Consider the following 19035-nt stretch of genomic DNA (forward strand, 5'->3'; position numbering starts at 1 on the left):
CGATTTCTTCAGGAGTAACGCCGTCACTCCATTCCATCAAGATTATAATTTTTTTTAACGAGTAAAAATAAATAGTAAACTTTGTTTCATTTTCTTGCTCCAAGTTCAGCTTACATTTGCCGGTCTATCAGCCGAGAAATTGTTCTTCACGGCCCATCCTGTCATCCACAGACATGTCTCTATTGACTTCACTAACAATGATCTATATATTATGCCATTCGACTACTTTTATTGTCTAAAATTACACCAAGTACATTACATCGAACAACTTTTGACAAATATTTAACCTTGAAAACGTTTAGTACAATGCAAATTTTGCGTGCTGAATTAATTCATTTCAAGAAACTAAATCATATCTTTTGAAATATTTTGGTTTCAAATTAAACAAATTTTCATTTTGTAGACAAATTTAAATTCAACATAAATTGCTTTTGATCACGCAGATACTGAAAAATAAAACAATGTAAAATAATTTACAACTATATCTTTTAAATTGAATAAAACTGAACAAAACGTCAAAACCTAAGTGTTAACAGCCATGATTTTTAACAGATGGTGAAAAGACATTTAATAATTTAATCATGATAGTTACTCTTGGATAATCATTTATATTGAATACAAAATTTAGTAGTTTCGCATGAAGGTTGATTGAAGTTTGGCTCAGCACACAGGTGATCAATAAATGATTGATGACAATGACAAAGCGTACAAAATGGAACTTATTATTATCAAACGTCTGTAGCTTCCTTCTCATGACCTTTTAATCTAAGCCGTGCAAAATCTTCAAATATGATGTCATCACACGAGTTAGGTTCACTGAAATAATTCATACATAATTAATTTAACTTAAAAAATAACAAAAACAAATATATGAAGCAAATGCATTTGAATAGGAATAAACTGGCATAGCCGAACATCATAGGTCTAGAGTTATTGAGAGAGAACGAATCACATCCGTACATAATATCTCTAGATCATTTTTGTGTTAGGAACTGAAACTAAAACCGCACGAAGAAGAACGGACCGTTAGCGGAACTTTCAAACTATTTCAAAACCGTTTAAGTGTTTATAGCTACAATGAAAAAATATGCTGTTAAGCAAAAAAAAAAACTTACTCCTGATCAAAGTTGATGAGATTTTTCTCAACAACTTCAGCTCCTTCACTTTTTTGGTTGGATGATTGTGGTCGACTGACGACAGGAGATGCATCAATAGGTTTCGGATGGGTTAAAGTGAAGGGCAGCTCAACTGAAAGATCACTGAAACAAGAAGAAAATATTTATAAATATTTGTGAACAATAATAAAAAAAAGATTACAAGAAAAGAAACAATTAAAAGAGGAATATAACTTAAGTTTAAAAATTAAAGATAAAATTAATAAATGACCAACTGATACGAACCTGGAAGTGAAACCAAGTATCAGCCTGACCTTTACTTTATACTGGACTACTATTCCGAGATTTTCTTTTTGACTGTTGGATGTGATACTGAATGTGAAGGATTCAATTTTTAAAATTCACATCATATTTTTATGAACGCAGATCTCAATCTATTTTGTTGCAACTGATCAAAAGAGCCAATAAACAAGCTACAAATAACTTTGAAATGTTTTATAAGTTCGTTTCAAAACCTTGCCAAAGAGAAAAATTCATAAATTTGAAAAAAAATCGGATCAGAACATTAAGTGCTATAAATATGAATATAAATACATAAACACAAATTCAAAATCATAAATATGTTGAATCTACTGACAGTGATAATAAGAAGATTATGCTGCCAATTATGAAAACAATGAAAAAATATGATTGTTGTCGAACAAATACAGAGCCCTTTACAAAGCTTTTGAAAATGAAGAAACAAAATAAAATAATCATGTGAATCAAGTTCAAGAACTATAAAAATTGAAACAAATGATTAAAACCTGCTATAATTGATTGATAAATAATTATAAACTGTGCAAAAACTGACATAGTTGATGATGCCAAGTTGGTGTCTTCGTGCTTCAACTTGCCATCAAGTGCTAGCCCCCTTTTATCCCGATTGTTGCTTAAAATTGGTGTCAATTGATAAACTTTACAGAAACCTGTCTGACTTGGGTGGATTGGAAAGCCTTCTCTGAAAGTTTCATCATTTACATAAATTGAATGTTTATGTAACTTAAAGTTGGCCATTTCAAATGTAGATGAAACATCATTATCTATAAATTATCATTCTTTTCATTCACAAACGAAAGTAACGGTAAGAATTGAAAACAAGTTTATTTTTTAAATTTATCCAAATTAATCACTGAGAATGTATAAAATTCACGTAAATTATGTTGAGGATGAAATAATCACCGGGACGAAAATTGAAATTAAAATAGAAGTATCTTGATAATAAAAAAAATTAATTTAATGTTTCAGACAGAAATATTATAGATGTACGAACTCGCTGTCTATCTCTGCGACATTGCACTTGTACTGCGCCGTCGAAAAGAGGCATATATCAGCGTACTGTCGAACTGAAAACATTTCAAAAAAACGATATTGCCATGATACAATGATTAATAACAATTAAATAATCAATTCCCGCCTAAATCAGAGGCAGGCCCAAAGAACATGGCATATCATTATGACCTATACCACAGAAAAAGTTGAAAATGTGAACTATGCACACAACATGAGTGCAATGCACACGCACACACACAAAAACACACACACACACACAAGCAGACTTGAAGTAGAATGGTCTCAAGTTCTGAAACCTAACATTGAAATTTTTTTAATTTTGCAAGAGTAGATCCAAGAAGCATTTTTTGAAAAAACAGCTAACAACAGATAGTTGGGCCCATTCAATCAATCAATCAATCAATCAATCTTCGTTTTGCGTCCAGAGACCCAGTTCCCCCGAGGTAGGACGTTGTTTTCTTTGCCATCAACTTTTTGCGCCAAATTAGACGATCAGTTGTATCCATTTCATTTAAATGGATACAAGTTTTAGTTGGGATTAGTTTTAGTTTAGATACAATTTAGTTGGGCCCATACATTAAACAGACAGACAGACAAAGAGTGAAGAACCTGACAGAAATGCCCTTATTATGTTCAACATGCCTTATGATGACTCTGCAAATGTGTACTGAATGTTATGAATGATCAAATACTTACCAGATATTTTAATTTTTTTAACAGATCTTCCAGCGTTGTTATCCACAAGTACATTCACAGTGATAGATTCTCCGTGATAATATTTCTGGAAAAATTTTTTTAGAAATTTTTAAAAATAAACTGCAATACTACAAAAAAAATTTATTATACAAAAATTACACTCAAGTTTTTTATTTACAATGTAAAAAATTTTTTTTTCACAATTACAATGCGTGGTTTCCCAACCGTTTACGTTTGAAACAGAGAAAACAATGCCTGCGAATGATTGCTGGTATCAGATGGGAAGACAAAATCTCAAACACAATGGCTCTGGCAAAGTGCAGTACAATGGGTATAGAATCGCTTCTGCTTCAAACTCAGTTTCATTGGATAAGGCATGTTATACATATGCCAGACACAAGAATTCCCAAGCAGGTCTTTTTTTGGTTAACTGTCAGGAAAGTGGCAAGGCAAGAAAAATATAAAAGATGTGGTTTAGACTCCAAGGCTCTTTGTGTTGATGCTCTGCGGCACTTGAACTGAAGGTCTACCCAGTCAGCAGTTTCCGCTTTTGAACTTGCAAGTACAGCTGCTCTCGTTGAAAAAAGATTCGACAAAAACCGACGGCCCTAAGTGGATCTGTTGAACATGTGCATGGAAATGTTCGTCAAGGATAGGACTTTTTGTTCATTCTAGGACTCATCGCTGACCCAAATCGTCGATTCGACGATGCACTCCATATATATATACATATATAAACAAAACAGTTGAACATTATAAAGAAAAAAGAAAAACCTCTTTATCAAGAGTGGCTTCTAATCTGAGGGTGCCAGATGACATGAGAAACTCCTTGACAGCCTCAGCACTTGGTTGAGGAGCAGGTTGTTCAGGAGCAAAGGTCAACTTCCTTATGGCAAGTTGTACTGAATTTCTTCTGTGAGGTTTCTCATCCGGTTCAGATGCGACGTAGGCTTTCAACTCATAATCAACACCACAGGGCTAAAAAATTAACTATTTCATATTTTCTAAAAATAAAAGATTATATAAAGCTTATGGAGATAAGCAAAAAATCACTACCAATAAAGTATTACATTTTATGTAAAGCAATCAAAAAAAAATAAATTAAAAAAAATAATGATAATGGTAAAAAGATAATGATGAAGCTACAGAAAATCATTTCAAAACTTTAAAATCTTTTGAAAAGAGATATTTAAATTTATAAAACATTTAAGTAAAGTTTATAGAGCCAATATCATGTGCCTTTAAAAGTTCAAGTGCATGGAATAAAACAAAAAGGCACATACCTTCCCCGTATCACCCGGTGCAGGCTGTAGTGTAACTGATGCTGGACTCGATGTCGGTATCTAAATGTTGTTAGGAGTCAATGTCAATTCAAATTTTAAAATATTCAAAATTCATTAAAATGTTTAACTAAAGCGAGTAAGCAAGTTGATAAATTTGTCCATATTTAGAATTTTCATATTCAATAATCCATACAGTTCTAAATTTTTACAGCTTACATTTATGAAGTTTCTCTGTCACTATGAAATCAATTTTTTTGTACTGAAAACAAAATTGTAACGTGAAGTGTATGTGACACATAAATAAATAAATCTAATGCTACTAAAAATTAAAAAGAGACCAACTTCAAAACAAAATGGAAAAGCATTAGGGCCTAATTTTTTTATTAGTCTTTCTTGCAGTCTGGTTAGACTTGGTGGTTTACTATGTGGTGGAGGATAAACTTGTTTTGTTGCCAGCAACAGATCCTTTCGAAATGTCAAACCCAGAACATCTAAATCTTCCCTACCATATCGAAATGCTGCCAAAATTTGAGCAAACACCTTTCTGTCCTTTAAATAATCTGGGTCAACCAGAACGACTCCATCTTTAATAAAAATATATTTTAAATCATTATTTCTTTTAAACCAATAAGTTTAATTAAATGTTTTTTAACAATTTTGTGTTAGAACTGTAATGCATACTGCATCGTAGATTAAATGTAATTTTATAATTTCATAAATTTAAAAATAAGCCAAAGTAAAACCTAATAGCTAAAATATTCACCTATAGGTTCAACATGATCTAGATAATCCATAAAATCTCTTTTACCAAGATACACTGTAATCTATAAAATGAATATCAATTTAAGTAACTTAACAAATTATAACAAAATAACTTAGACAAGCAAACTTTGCAATTTAATTAACTTAACAAATTATAACAAAATAACTTGGACAAACAAACTTTGCTATTTGGACAACTCTTTTTGAACACTCTAAAAAATAAAATTAGTACACATTTAAAAAGATCATGGTTGTCATTAAAGCAAAGATTTCAAAAAATGTGAATAGTCTAAAAAACCTTGTGCCAAGCTTTTTCTGTCCATCATTATCCACATCAGATAATCCATTGGAAGCTGCCATTCAAACAAGGATGTTATTCCTAAAATAATTAAATAATCATTAAATATTTTCTAGCTTAGAATCCAATTCTTTCTCAATTTATAAAAATATTGAAATATTATAGCAAAATACAGTGACAATTACTAAGAGCCAAAATAAGGCACTACCCCTGTCTTGCCTCCTTGGTGTGTCATATTATTAGACTAAAATTAGTCACATATTTATCTTTTAGTTTAGGCATATAGTAAATAGATTAATTAATTTAAATTTATGATTCCGTGATGCATAATATATAACATAATTATAAATAAATATTTATTTTATGTGTACTTGTAATAACAAATACATACAACATTAATAAAATTATTTTAAATATTTTATTATTAATCTGTTAATATATGTTATAAATAGGATAATATCACTATTTCTGAAATAGTATTTCAGAAAGTAGTATTAATTATCAAATTTAAAAAATTCAGTATTACCTAATAATGTAAAAATCTAATTTTATTTTAATTTCCCTGCCTCTACCAATAATTTACATTACAGTTGTACACTACACTAACTAAGACTTTATAAAATAAAATAAATCTATTCTATTATATACCTATACTTAATACTATACTGATATACTTACTCTCTATACTCTATAGTCTATAGCTACACAAATTTTAAAAAAAAGATTTGGAAAAATATTACCAAATATATTTTATTACTATCTTATGAAATAAATGTCCTTTTTAAATCTTTTTTATTATTTTTTTTCAGATTTACAATTTAGAATTAAAAAAAAACCAAACCCACCTAGCAGCCAAATTAAACAGCAAGAGACATTGTTACAGATCGAAAAAGCAATATTAAAAATTTTAAAACGACGTCTCCTTAACTGACAAACGCACAAACGCACATTAATAAATTAATAGCAGTAAAATCAAAATTATTTCCGTGTCGATACATACATTTTAATAACTTTAATAAACAGGCCTAATATACATATTGTTTGACAAAATGGCCGATTAAACCATTTTACGGATATAATTTTTTCGGTCTTTTAAATAATCATTAAAACCATTATATTCATACCATATAATTAGAATAAATATTCATACTAATCATACATAGACAACGTATATGTGAAATAAGGTGTTGAATGGAGACCAGATTTTAAATTAAACAGTATTGTTTGAATTTTACCATGATTGAAACTATATATCTTGATTTGACTAAATACAAAACATGTAATATTTCAACACAAAAATATAGTATTTCTTACTGCAATTAAGACAGGACGTTATCATAAGGGGTTTGTCAACAAACTTGAATTCAGAAATAAATAAAACATTCAAAACGAACAAGATGGGAGATTTTACTAAAAAAATTTAATGCCAAAATAGCATCTTACACGTGGAAGAATTTTCTGGATAAACGTGGCAGGCCACTGCAATGGTAGTGGCATGGGGCTACTAAACATTAATACACTTTAGATGCACTATGCTATCATTGTTAAATATCTGAATAGACAGATCATTAAAATCACAATAGTTATCTGGAAAACTGACTGCTGCAATGACTGTCGTTTGCTCATACCATCTGAAATGAAATTGCAATCTAAGCGAAGTGGATTTTCACGAAAAAGCAAGTTTGTTAAACGTTTTGATATAAAAAAGCTAAAAATTTTTTGACAAGCTTTAGATCATAGGCAAATTAATCACCAAATTATTTCTTTAAACCTAGCTGAGAGCAAAGCACTTAAAATGGTTTTATCCCGGATGGGACAAACGCTAATTGATAATTGATGTAGATGACGGTAAATGATGTTTGACATCGAAACAAAATGTGTTGAGGGTGAGGTGAAGCATCTAGGGGAGCGAATGATGATTTGCCAGAGAATCACCAAAAACCATCGAAAACTTAATTTTTATCTTTTCTAATGTGTTTTGAAAAATTCTTAAAGTAGATTATGTAGGGTGTGCCTGCAGTAGTTTAATATTTGCTTATACAAGAGTGCTTAGGTTAAGTGCTTCAAAAATTACAGATCTCCAATCTTTTAACCAAAAACGAGCTCACATTTTTTTTGCACTCTTACTTTCGCACCAATTTTGTGGCGACCTAGTTTACAGCGTCCCTGATATAATGAAACAAACAACAAAAACGAGCTCAAACTTTGTACTGATGTAGTTTAGAACGTTAACCATGCTCCGCCACGTCTTGACATATTTTTACACAATTTAATTTGGCAGTATGAATAAATATGTCGAAAACTTTATAAAGAAAAGTAAATAGATGCGAGTTACGGTGATGAAATTCATAAACTTTATTGATGAATTGTCTATTTAAACAATAATTTTTGTAGTCATAGTTAAATATTTATATTAAATATTTTGTAGTCATAGTTAACAATTTAAACCATTTTCAAAACGTTTGTTTCATTTAGGAAATAGGATGATTTGATAGTTTATAGATACACAAAATATTTAGTTGCATGAGCAATAAATATTTTCTCATAGATGACTCGTTTGTCGAGGGAGGTGGATGATTCTAGTTAAGTTACGAGCATTTCTTAAATGTTTAGAGGAAAGGAAACGTTGAAGATATTAAATAAATTAAACTTTTTGTCTTAAACGCTTTATAGAAAGCTTTATACAAGCCATTCCATCCGTATGAGATATTACGGTACATATTTTAATTAGCATGCATACGTACAAATGCCAAAAATTTTAATCATGAGACTTTGGTTTAAGACTTATTATAATTCATTTTCGAACTTTGTTCCTTCAGCTTGTCAACGTGACACACTACCTTTAAACTTTTCTTTAATTTATAAACTCATCAAAACTGATTTTAAACTTTTAGTTGCGGTTGAAAAATAAGATGGCCCATTCAGCCACGGTCGTTTTTGTCTCTCTCTTATTTGTTTTTGCGAACGTGAATGGTTTAAAGTGGAAAGTTTGTGATGGAGGTAAAGAAAATTTAATGTTTAATTGAAAAAATTAACACTGCGTTCAGATCGTTTTTTATTTTCGTTCAAGTGGCAACAAAAGCTGAAGTGAAACGAGTTGTGATTCCTGGCTGTGAGACAACCGACATATGCATACTGACAAGAGGACATAATGCTTCTTTCGAAATTGATTTTATTCCAAGTATTTACTATGTTCTTCTATCAATATATAACAATAATACAATAGTATTAATATGAATATTAACAAAGCGCCATACGCGTTTGCTGCTTCAGATGCACTCGCACTCGGAGCCTATGCACGCATTTTGAAATTGTTTTTGAATGTAATTCCTGTCAAAACGTCAATTTCGAAGACGTGTTCTCAAAACTGTGAGTCTGAGCTCTGTCAAAACTTATTTTCTTACAACAGCACATGACAAATATTGTAGTTTGAGTTTTTCTACAAATACATGCATTTTTAACGTACTACATATTTAGAGTCATTCATTTACTATTGTTTACAATAGTTCTAGTTTTTCGAACGGAGTCATTTTAAGTACTGTGAGAAACGCCAGTGGCGGATTTTTGGGGTAAAAGAAAATCTTGAAGATTCAGTGTGATAGAAGTCATCAAGTTAACATTTTAAAAATAATCTTTTACCGAAACAAGAATTAGCAACAAAAGAAAAAAGTCATCAATTTAATATTTTGAAAATTCTAAGAATTTTGGACCAGCCACTGCATTGCTATATTCACGTGTTATGCAAGTGTGTTAAATTAACTCAACAATGCGTTTATTTAGACAGATTTTACCTAAAAACAGTTGCTCACACCTGCCAACTTTATCTCTTTCCACCTCCAAATTTCCTACTTCTTATAAAAATTCTATTGTTATTCCCATTCTTAAAAACTCATCCTTAGATTCTACCTTTTCATCTAATTATAAACCTGTTACTATTATTACTTTCATCTCTAAAATAATAGAAAAAGTAGTTTTTAATCAATAGTCATCCTATTTAAACTCTAACTCATTGCTACCTGTATCTCAATCTGGTTTCAGACCTGCTCACAGTACTGAAACTTCTTTACTCAAAATACATAATGAGATCCTTCTCTCTAGTGACAATAGTAACCTTACTCTTCTTCTTGCTCTCGACATTTCCTCTGCTTTTACTGTTGATCATACTATTATTTTGAGGACAAAAGACATGTGCTTCTGTTATGCAGTCACCTGGTTCCAATGCAAATACACCTCCGCACATTATATAAACGAGTACCTTTTAATTTATAAATTTAGCTTATTATTTTTTTGATAACAGGTGAAACTGTCAGCAGTGCCACAGCTGTTGTTCATGGAATTATAGACCACATTCCAGTTCCATTTGGAATTGATAATCCAAACGCTTGCGTAAAATCCGGTTTAACATGCCCGTTGGAAGCTGGAAAGTTTTACACTTACACAACAACTTTGTTTATCAAGGAGCAGTACCCCGCGGTATTACTTTTCAATCCCTTTAGTTGTTACTTTTTGCTTTTATTTACAATTGATTGCTGTAATTCTCACACTTAATAGAACATTGCTACTAAAGCTTTCAACTCTTAAATCGGCAGCCTAAAGAATATAGAAAACTTTTAAATATATTTATGTCATTTAATTCGTTTTCTTTAATAAAATTCAGAACAGATCTCAAAACCCAATTTCAAAATTCATCTACTCGTTCATGTAACGCCATTCAACGAGAACCTTTATTTTCACATGTTGATTTAATAATAGTCAATTGAAAGATTGATTGAATGATTTTCAAATTGTTTTTTTTTGAAATATCCATGCAGCTAAGACTCATCGTGAAGTGGGAGTTACAAGATTCTGCAAAAAAGGATATACTTTGTATATTACTTGGAGCTGAAATAAGATAAATTTATAAGATATCAATTGTAGTGTACTATTTACTATGAAAATAATAATTTTACTATTTCTAGCATTTGAATAATAATAAATTTTTACGTGAGTTATGATCATTATTCATATTTATAAAAAAATTTAAATATGACCAGATAATAATTATTAATCTTTCTCGATGTGCATCATTTATGATAAATAAACTATAAAAATATAAATGTTTATTAAACGGGTTTATGCAGGGCAGTGTCGATTCAGATGTGCGAGAGAGCACCTTCTCTCCAACAGTCAAAAATGTGATTTCTTTTATTTCGTTTTTCAGTGGATTAAAAAAATTTTTTTCAAAAATTGGTTTAATTCAGAATCTCATTTTTACTATGTTTTAGCAATTATTGTCGGTTTAGAGTCAGGATAATTAAAAAACAATTTGTATGTTGGATTTGATTAACATTAGGTTGTCAAAATTCAGAATACACAATACATATTAAAACTTTTGGAAATATTATTGTCATCAACATCACTGTTGCTTAAAGAACTCTTTTACCAAATCAATTTTAGTTTTCTAAGTTTTAAAAGATGTTTTGGGAAAACATTACCTATTAGCTTGTTTTTTCAAAAGATGAAATTGCAAAAATTTTGTCAATAGGAATACACCCACAATTGCTTTTGTTCTTTATTTAATAAGCATGTCTTTATTTAGCTGAAAAATGTGTGTGTGTGTGTATTGCTAAAAATGACAACTTATTTTCAGAGATGTTAGGATGTTACTAAAGGAGAAAGAAAGGTGATGGCGGATTAAGATGAACCTGTAGGGGCTATATTTTTTAATTATTCATTAAAAATTTAGAATCAGGCGGACAAGTAATCTGTTACTACGTGACATACATATTGACCTTATAGTGGTGGATTGATTTAGTTTAATATTTACAATTGGTAGAAAAATAATAACTAATTTAAAAAATAAATATGAATAAAACGCCATTCGAACATGAGCTGTTATTATTTTTGTTGAAATATTTTATTAAAAATACTATAAGCTTACATTTACAGTTTTGAATTTTTACAATTAAATTTTATTCGACTGTTCAATACTAATAATAATATAATACTGCTTAATTACAATAAATTTACATTTTAATTACAATTAATTCACAACTTTATTACAATTATTTTACATTTTATTTAAAATTACCCCCGTACAACTGAATAACGTTGATATAACCTTCCATCTAAAATTCTTACATTTAGCCATCTTCACGTTTTCCACCCTTGTTTTATTAGTAATTCAGAAGAAAATTAGCATATATCAATAGTATTGCTTGCTATGACAATCACCTAGGCTTACTTGCACGTAGACCAGTTTGTGTATTTTGGCAGTCTTATAATCTGTGACAACAACTGTACCAAAGCTAAAAAAAATTGACAAAAGGATAGCCCATGGAATGTTCGCATCATTGAAGGAAATATGGAAAAGTGGGAATATATCTATAAAAACAAAGTTGAAAATGATAGAACCTTGCGTTTTTCCGAGCTTGCTCTATGCATGTGAGACATGGAAAATAAAAAAAAAAAGACAAAGACAGATTGGAAACATTTGAGATGAAGTGTTACCAAAATTTGTTGGGAATCAGTTGGAGGCAGAAAGAAGTAAAAAAATGAAACCATCAGAAATCAACTTGGAAGACAGAAAAGTGTATGTGACAAAGTCAGAAAAAAAAAATTGGAATTTTTTGGACACATTTGTAGAATGAGAGAAGACAGATTGATTAAGATGGTACTAATGAGGAAAGAGATTGAAAGAAAAAAGTTGGTGGACTTGCAAAGAAATGGATAGATGACATTATTGAATGGACTGGTGTTGGTATTCTGAATTCAATAAAACTGGCCAAAAATAGAAAAGGTTTTTGAAAAGGAAAAAATAAAAACAACAAGCATGCTTAGATGTATACCATCGGCCTCGACGGTCATTCGATGGACAAAGAAGGATCATTGATTGATTGATAATCCAATATATATATATATAAATTATAGACATTTTATATAATTATATATAGAGAGAGAGAGACAAAGAGACCCATCTAATTATAACAGGCCTTCAGTTGTGATGCTTCACGATTTTAATTAATAACATATATATATAATGTTATATTCTATATATATGGTTGATAATAAGAAAACTTTTTTAAAAACCTTGACTATTTTTACGGACTTTTTTTATCTTTGTTATTAACTACAGCGTTTTGAGTTATGTTTTGATAGTTATATAACGGCCTTCGCTCATTTTTGACGGTCAAACAAGGAGCTTACTTCCGGAGGGAAATTGGAGGGTGATTTTTTATCGCCCAAGTCAAAAGTTACGATCGTATATTTACTAATTTCGAGATATTGCTTTTATTTAAAATTTCAAAATGTTTTAAAAGGTGATACTAGATGCTTTTAGGATAGATATTGCTGTATAACGGTTAAGTATCTTTTTGCATTTTAAATAAAAAAAATTTTTTGTGAACCACCAACAACACTTAATTAACTCATTAACTGTAACAACACTAAACGACGACTAATTAGTAATTAAATTACTAAATTCTAATAATTAAGCTAAAACTAAACTCTACTGATTCTAATTACTAATTGAAATAAATAGCAGATAACACTAACGAACATTAACAGATTAGACTACTAGAAACTACCAACCACTACACTGCTACATACTACTACTACACTAAGGACTAACAGCACTTGTTCCTAAGATCCTAAATTCTATTGCTTGATTGGTTTTAAAATTTTTATTTACAATGCTTAGGTCTGGGAATAAAAAATATATTATAGCAGGTCGCACGATTTTTAAAAAATTTTTTTAATATATAAACTACTTTTTCTTATAAAGCAAAATTTGCTGATTAAAATACTAAATTTATTATTGTAGCATTTATAGTTACCGAGAAAACGAATTTTGAAAGAATTATTTTTACTTTCAACTTGCGCCATGTTAAGAGTGGCGCTCAATGTTAAGTGAGCATTGAGCGTTATATTCGCGCACAAGACGTGAAAAGAACGATTTAAAATTGAACACAACACAATTTTTTCTTCTTGTTTTTATAACAGCTGTAAAATAAGAAAATAATAATTATGAATAATTTATATTTATTATAAAATTTAATTATAAATGATTAATTATAATTATAAAATAATTATATATATCCATAATTTATATATATTAAATATAAATTAAAATTTAATAATCATAATCATATTGCAATGGTATTTATAATTTTATATTATATAATATATTATAATTTATATTTAAATATAATTCATTTATAATTATATATTATTATATGATTATTATATTATTATGATATATTGATTATTATATTATTATCATAATTATTATATTTCATTATATGATTATAAAACTTAATAATAATAATCATATTACACACACACGCACGCACGCACAATCACACAATTATAAAATTAACAAAATTTATCATACAATGATTTTTCATCAGGTGAAGAATTCCAGGTCTCCATTGATCAGGTCTGTTATGAGACTTTCTACTGGTAACTTGTGGTCTTCAGCAGATTCTTCGTCTACCTCCCAGTAGCTGATGGTGAACGTGTCTTTTTTCTTCTTCTTCCTGTCTTGAATCCTGCCAATGAACCTAGATTCCTCTTTCTCACCCATGGACCATTTGTGGTAGAGAAGTTTGCCTATCAATTGTCTTCCAGCAAGGATGTCGTCAAGAAAGACTTTTTGCTGTTTATCAAGGCTGGCAAATAATGGATCATTAGAATTTCCATTATTAATCAACAACTTGAGGACTGCATGTTCAGTCTTCTTGCGGTCTTTGTCCTCGGTTTTTTGACTAAGTTGTCTTCTTCTTTCCAGGATGGCAAGGTCAGTCTGCCTCTCAGTGTCTTTGGAGATGTGCCGAACCTTTGCACCCCTTGTAATGGCAAACTTGATGATTTTGTTTTGCTCCTGCTCCGATTTGGCATCCAACCAATCCATGGTGTGGTTCATCTTTGCCTTCACTTTTGCATCTACAAAACCTATGGTGGCATAAGGTGATTTTCTTATGAAAAAATCAGACAAGCCAAGGGTTCTTTCCGCATGGATGTTGTGAGGAGGTGCTGAGCTGGTGTCTGCAATCATCTGAGGAGCAGGGTTAGACAACTCTCCAGTGAGGTAGTTTCCCATCTGTCTCTCCATGACCTCTATGACACTTTGCATAAGAGAGATCAAAAGTTTATATAACATATCATTGTTATACACTTTGTTCATCAGAGACAAGTGCACATCATCTTCTTCAAGAGGGTGACCAAACACATCAGTTTTCATCAGCATAACTTCTGCTGGGTGGTGTAGCACCCCCTCAATCACTGACTTGCCCAATTGAAAAACAGAGCCCTAGGATCAAGTTTATTATGATCAAACGGTGTCAATACTTTATAAAAAGAACAATGCTTATGTTGTAATAAACAAAAAAATAAATGAAGAAAAAAATAGCATAAAAAATCTCATTAACCATTTCCAAGTTTGAGAGGCCACGTATGTTACGGTATACCAACGTCATCCATGGGCCGGTGATAATCTTCCCAATGATGCCTAGAGCTTGAAATTGCACTATGACTTCTTCTTGATTGATCCCAATCCATAATGACTTTGTTATTTCGTTTCTATTGTTGCTATGAAAAGGTTTTTAAAATTTTTAAATAATTTATTGAGTCAACTAAAAAAAATTAACATAAATACTTTCTAAAGAATGTTATTTTAGGAAAGTACAAAAAAAAGACCTGTCTATCTTGTGATCTTCTTTGACATTTTCGAATTTGTGATCGGCTAATTCGAAGACTTTTTATTGTTGTTGCATTGGATGAAACCGCCTGTGAATTCATGTCTTTTTCTCTATGGTACTTTGACTTCCAGTGATCTACAGAATCCAGTCTTCTTTTGGCCAAGTGCTGTAATCTCCATTTGGTTCTCTGAAAACTAGAAAGTTTATCTATTCTTTGTTTTAATCTAAAAATTGTTTGTTTATAATTTTTAATTCTTAAATTTTTAGCAATACAACTTTTACAAATGTGTTTGATTTGCGGAACTTTCCTTTTTGGCAGTTGGGCACTCGTGGTTGATCGGATCTCGCAGACTTGGGCATCTGTTGAACTGCATGAAGGAGCTTCTGGGTTCAGATTGGTTGGCTGACCACAATGCACTGGCTGTTTCTCTGAGTCACCAATGGGCTGAAAGTAGAAGGGTTCTTCAAGATATTGAACAACCTGATCCCATGTTCTACCTAGATTAAGTTTAAAAGTGGTTAATTGTTTATGAATTAATTTAATTCTTGTTTTTACATTCCAGATCTTTGCACTGAACACAATGTTGAAGCTTTCCAGCTCTTCCATAATTTTAACCCATACAGGAATTTTCTTCAGTTGTTTTTGTATAAGAAAATAAACAAAACCGTTCAGTAGGGGTGCTGAAGGTCTTGAATACTTTTCATTTACAAAATCCCTCAAAGCTTGAGTTTGCATAATGATTTTGAAAAGATTTGCAAATCGAATAGAAATATCTGTAAAACAATAAATTCATTTTATTATGCATCATTTATTTTTAATGCAGGACAAATAATTATAAAACAATATATCACACTTCTTAAATATAATTATAATTAATATCAAGCAGGAAACTTAATAGTTAAAACACAGACAACCAATTTTCAATGCATTTTTGTTTGACCGTGTGGACTTGTGGAGTCATGGAAAAAAATTAAAAAATAATTTGTGTTCTAATTTTAAAAATATTTTTACAGAATGTTAATAAGTGGTTATTTATTGCATTTCTTTAAAATTGTTGTCATTGCTTGTGAAACTTAGCAGCTACGATTGATGAAAAAACTACCAATACAACATAACGCACTTTGATTTTCGTGACCGCGTGGTGCATACGGAAAAAAATCAAAAAAATATTCTGCTTCTACTCTAATTTCAAAAATATTTTTACAGAATGTTAATAAATGGTTAATGATCATATTTCTTTAAAATTGTCGTTTTCATCCATGAAACTTAGTAGTTATGAACATTCTGATGAAAAAACAGGACCAATACAATGCATTTTCGTGACCGCGTGGTGCATACGGAAAAAAATCAAAAAAATATTCTGCTTCTACTCTAATTTCAAAAATATTTTTACCTAATGTTAATAAATGGTTAATTATCATATTTCTTTAAAATTGTCACTTTTACTCATGTTTTACTAAGTTTTTAAAAAAATATAAAATACACCAACCTCGTAGCGAATAGTCTGCTGCAAATATGACTCACAACAACAAAGAAAAAATATTTTTATAATAATACATATTTCTATTATCGCTCATAACAACCGAAAATTATATAGATGGGCGCATTTTCGAAAAATAAACAAAAATAACGACGACGAAAACGCGAGTTTGCGATAGTAATGTTAAATCACTTTCAGGAAAACGCGGTGAAGTTGAGCGCGCGCGCTATCGCATTTTTTAACGTTGTGCGACCTGCTAATATATTAAATTAAATAAATATATTAAACAACTTATTAATCAATTTTATAAAATAAACACTTTTGTAATTTGTTCAATTCAAGTTTCAAACTCCCCAAGCTAACTTGCAATTTAATTAAAATTTATTAATTATGAGTGATTCAAACTAAATTTTTTTTCATTTAATCATTTAATGTTTTACAAAATATTCTTCATTCTTAAATTGTAGTACATGTTGTTATTAAATTTATTAAAGATAATGTGTGATTCCAGTGATTCATCAATCCATGACTTGTTAGATCATGATCATTCAATTTTAAAGAATCCCCATCACCATAACCAATGAGGTTTGTAAAAATTGTACTTTTAATTTATTATATTTTATGCACTTAGAATGTTGTGTTATTAATTATTAATACCTCGGGAAACCGGGTCTCTGGACGCAAAACAAAGATTGATTGATTGATTAATTATTATCATTAATTTATTAAATGCTGTGCATACCTATGGCAAGTAAATAAAATAATTAAGCACAGAAATAGCCACAATCAAATTAATTTATATAGGCATGAATATAATTTGGATAATAATAATTAAAAATATCGGTATCATTGAAAATGGATAAAGTCAAATAAAAAAATAAATCATAAATTGCTAAAAATAATAGTTCCAGTAAGATTTTGCCTTACACCTACATCTTTTTTTCATTCTTATATTATAATAAATGTTTGTTATCAAATATATCAAGGATTGATTTCTCAATCCATGACTAGATTGAATGTCATGATCCTACAGTTCCAGAGGATCCTCATCACCATTAGTCAATAAGGTTTGTAGAAATCACCCCAGGCATACCATCAATGTTTTGTAGCCACCTTTTAATGTAGTGTTAATAAAATGACATTGAGAATAGTTATTTGAAACAATCTTATTAAAATTATTGAACAGGTATGACAAGATTACTTTCTTAATGTCCTAGTGTGAGGAAGATGTAAGCCATTTGTCCAAAGATAATCATATGCCTTATGCCCATACAAATGCAGTGTCAACGCGAATGATTTTTGATCAGAGTCATATGTTCTAATTTTTTTAAACTTTTCCAGAAATTTTTCTGTTAATTTATTTTTTACATTAAATACTTGATGTGTATTTCATATAAAAACTTGATTATGCCAATTTAGTTAACTTGTTAAGCATTAATATAAAATTGACTATACTTGTAATGGTGATTGGTATGATGATGATGATCCCAGTCCTAAGCAGGGTTTATTATTCACAATGTTATTATGCCCTTTCTAAGTTTAATAAAATACATGGAATATTGATGAATGCATTTTATATTTTTTGTATAGATAAGAATGTTGCAATGTACAATGATGATGTGAATTGCTTCCTTGTGTAACTGATGACATATAAATATAACTAACTTGAAAACATGGGAATGCTTTCTTCAGCGTTACCTTCCTTTCTCCATCATAACCCTTATAATCTTTATTACAGAAATGGTCACTGCATGTTTTTGCATTTTTGATGGAAGCCATTTGAAATGATTTATTTCCTGTCTGATGCACTTAATCCAATCGTTTTGCATTTTTACATTTTGAGGAAATCTGAAATTTTATAAACTGTTACAGAAACTTGTGCATTTCTTAAGTATTGCTTTTAATAATAAAATAGTAATCCATGATAGCATTATAAATTATAATAGTCTATAAAATAAAATATATGTAATTGTAAAACAAAATAGTTCTTTTCAATGAGTATAGGGATATTGTTACATTTATTTTAGTGTGAAGTTAATTTGAAAATAAACCTGTGAAAAGATGCATCAGAAATTTTCTCATTTCTATTTATTATTAATGCAATTTTTAATGCAACAGGTAGGCATGTTTGTGTATAGCTACGAAAATGAAAATTTACTTGAAAACTAAATTATTGTATCTGACACGAAAATTAGTACAGAAACAAAAACGAAAGAATAAATGACAATATAAAAATTTAAACATTGATTGAAAGAGTTTATTCTAATTATATGGTATGGGCAATTCGTTGCGAAATCGTTGGAGGAAATGTTGTCAACAGTAGTTATTTTACTGCTTGGTAGTTAATCAGCCGGTATAAAGGTTATATTCAATTCCTATCAAATAAATTTG

General features: G+C 29.9%; 3 protein-coding genes across 3 annotated transcripts; 1 reads left to right on the top strand and 2 right to left on the bottom strand.

The window, feature by feature from the left end:
* Positions 1-353: 353 nt before the first annotated feature.
* HELRODRAFT_113955 (hypothetical protein) lies at positions 354-6507 on the bottom strand. Its single transcript, XM_009025444.1, has 13 exons — positions 6328-6507; positions 5487-5567; positions 5370-5400; positions 5190-5250; positions 4769-5010; positions 4427-4486; positions 3918-4121; positions 3144-3228; positions 2428-2500; positions 1969-2115; positions 1401-1487; positions 1116-1259; positions 354-816 (listed from the first exon to the last, which is right to left on the bottom strand). Exons 2-13 carry the CDS (start codon positions 5546-5548, stop codon positions 729-731), a joined length of 1284 nt encoding a protein of 427 aa, XP_009023692.1. The 5' UTR covers positions 5549-5567; positions 6328-6507; the 3' UTR covers positions 354-728.
* A 2066-nt stretch (positions 6508-8573) lies between these two features.
* HELRODRAFT_84805 (hypothetical protein) lies at positions 8574-10381 on the top strand (the record flags this gene model as incomplete). Its single annotated transcript, XM_009025309.1, has 3 exons — positions 8574-8667; positions 9784-9959; positions 10298-10381. Coding segments are annotated over 3 exons (354 nt in total), but the record flags the coding sequence as incomplete, so codon positions are not given.
* A 3488-nt stretch (positions 10382-13869) lies between these two features.
* Positions 13870-18423, bottom strand: HELRODRAFT_177251 (hypothetical protein; the record flags this gene model as incomplete). Its single annotated transcript, XM_009025445.1, has 6 exons — positions 13870-14775; positions 14894-15053; positions 15121-15937; positions 16285-16346; positions 17846-17976; positions 18310-18423. The coding sequence occupies 6 exons, from the start codon at positions 18421-18423 to the stop codon at positions 13870-13872; spliced, it is 2190 nt and encodes a 729-aa protein (XP_009023693.1).
* Positions 18424-19035: the final 612 nt, after the last annotated feature.

Source organism: Helobdella robusta (genome assembly GCF_000326865.2).
Source record: "Helobdella robusta unplaced genomic scaffold HELROscaffold_41, whole genome shotgun sequence".
Lineage (NCBI taxonomy): Eukaryota > Metazoa > Annelida > Clitellata > Rhynchobdellida > Glossiphoniidae > Helobdella > Helobdella robusta.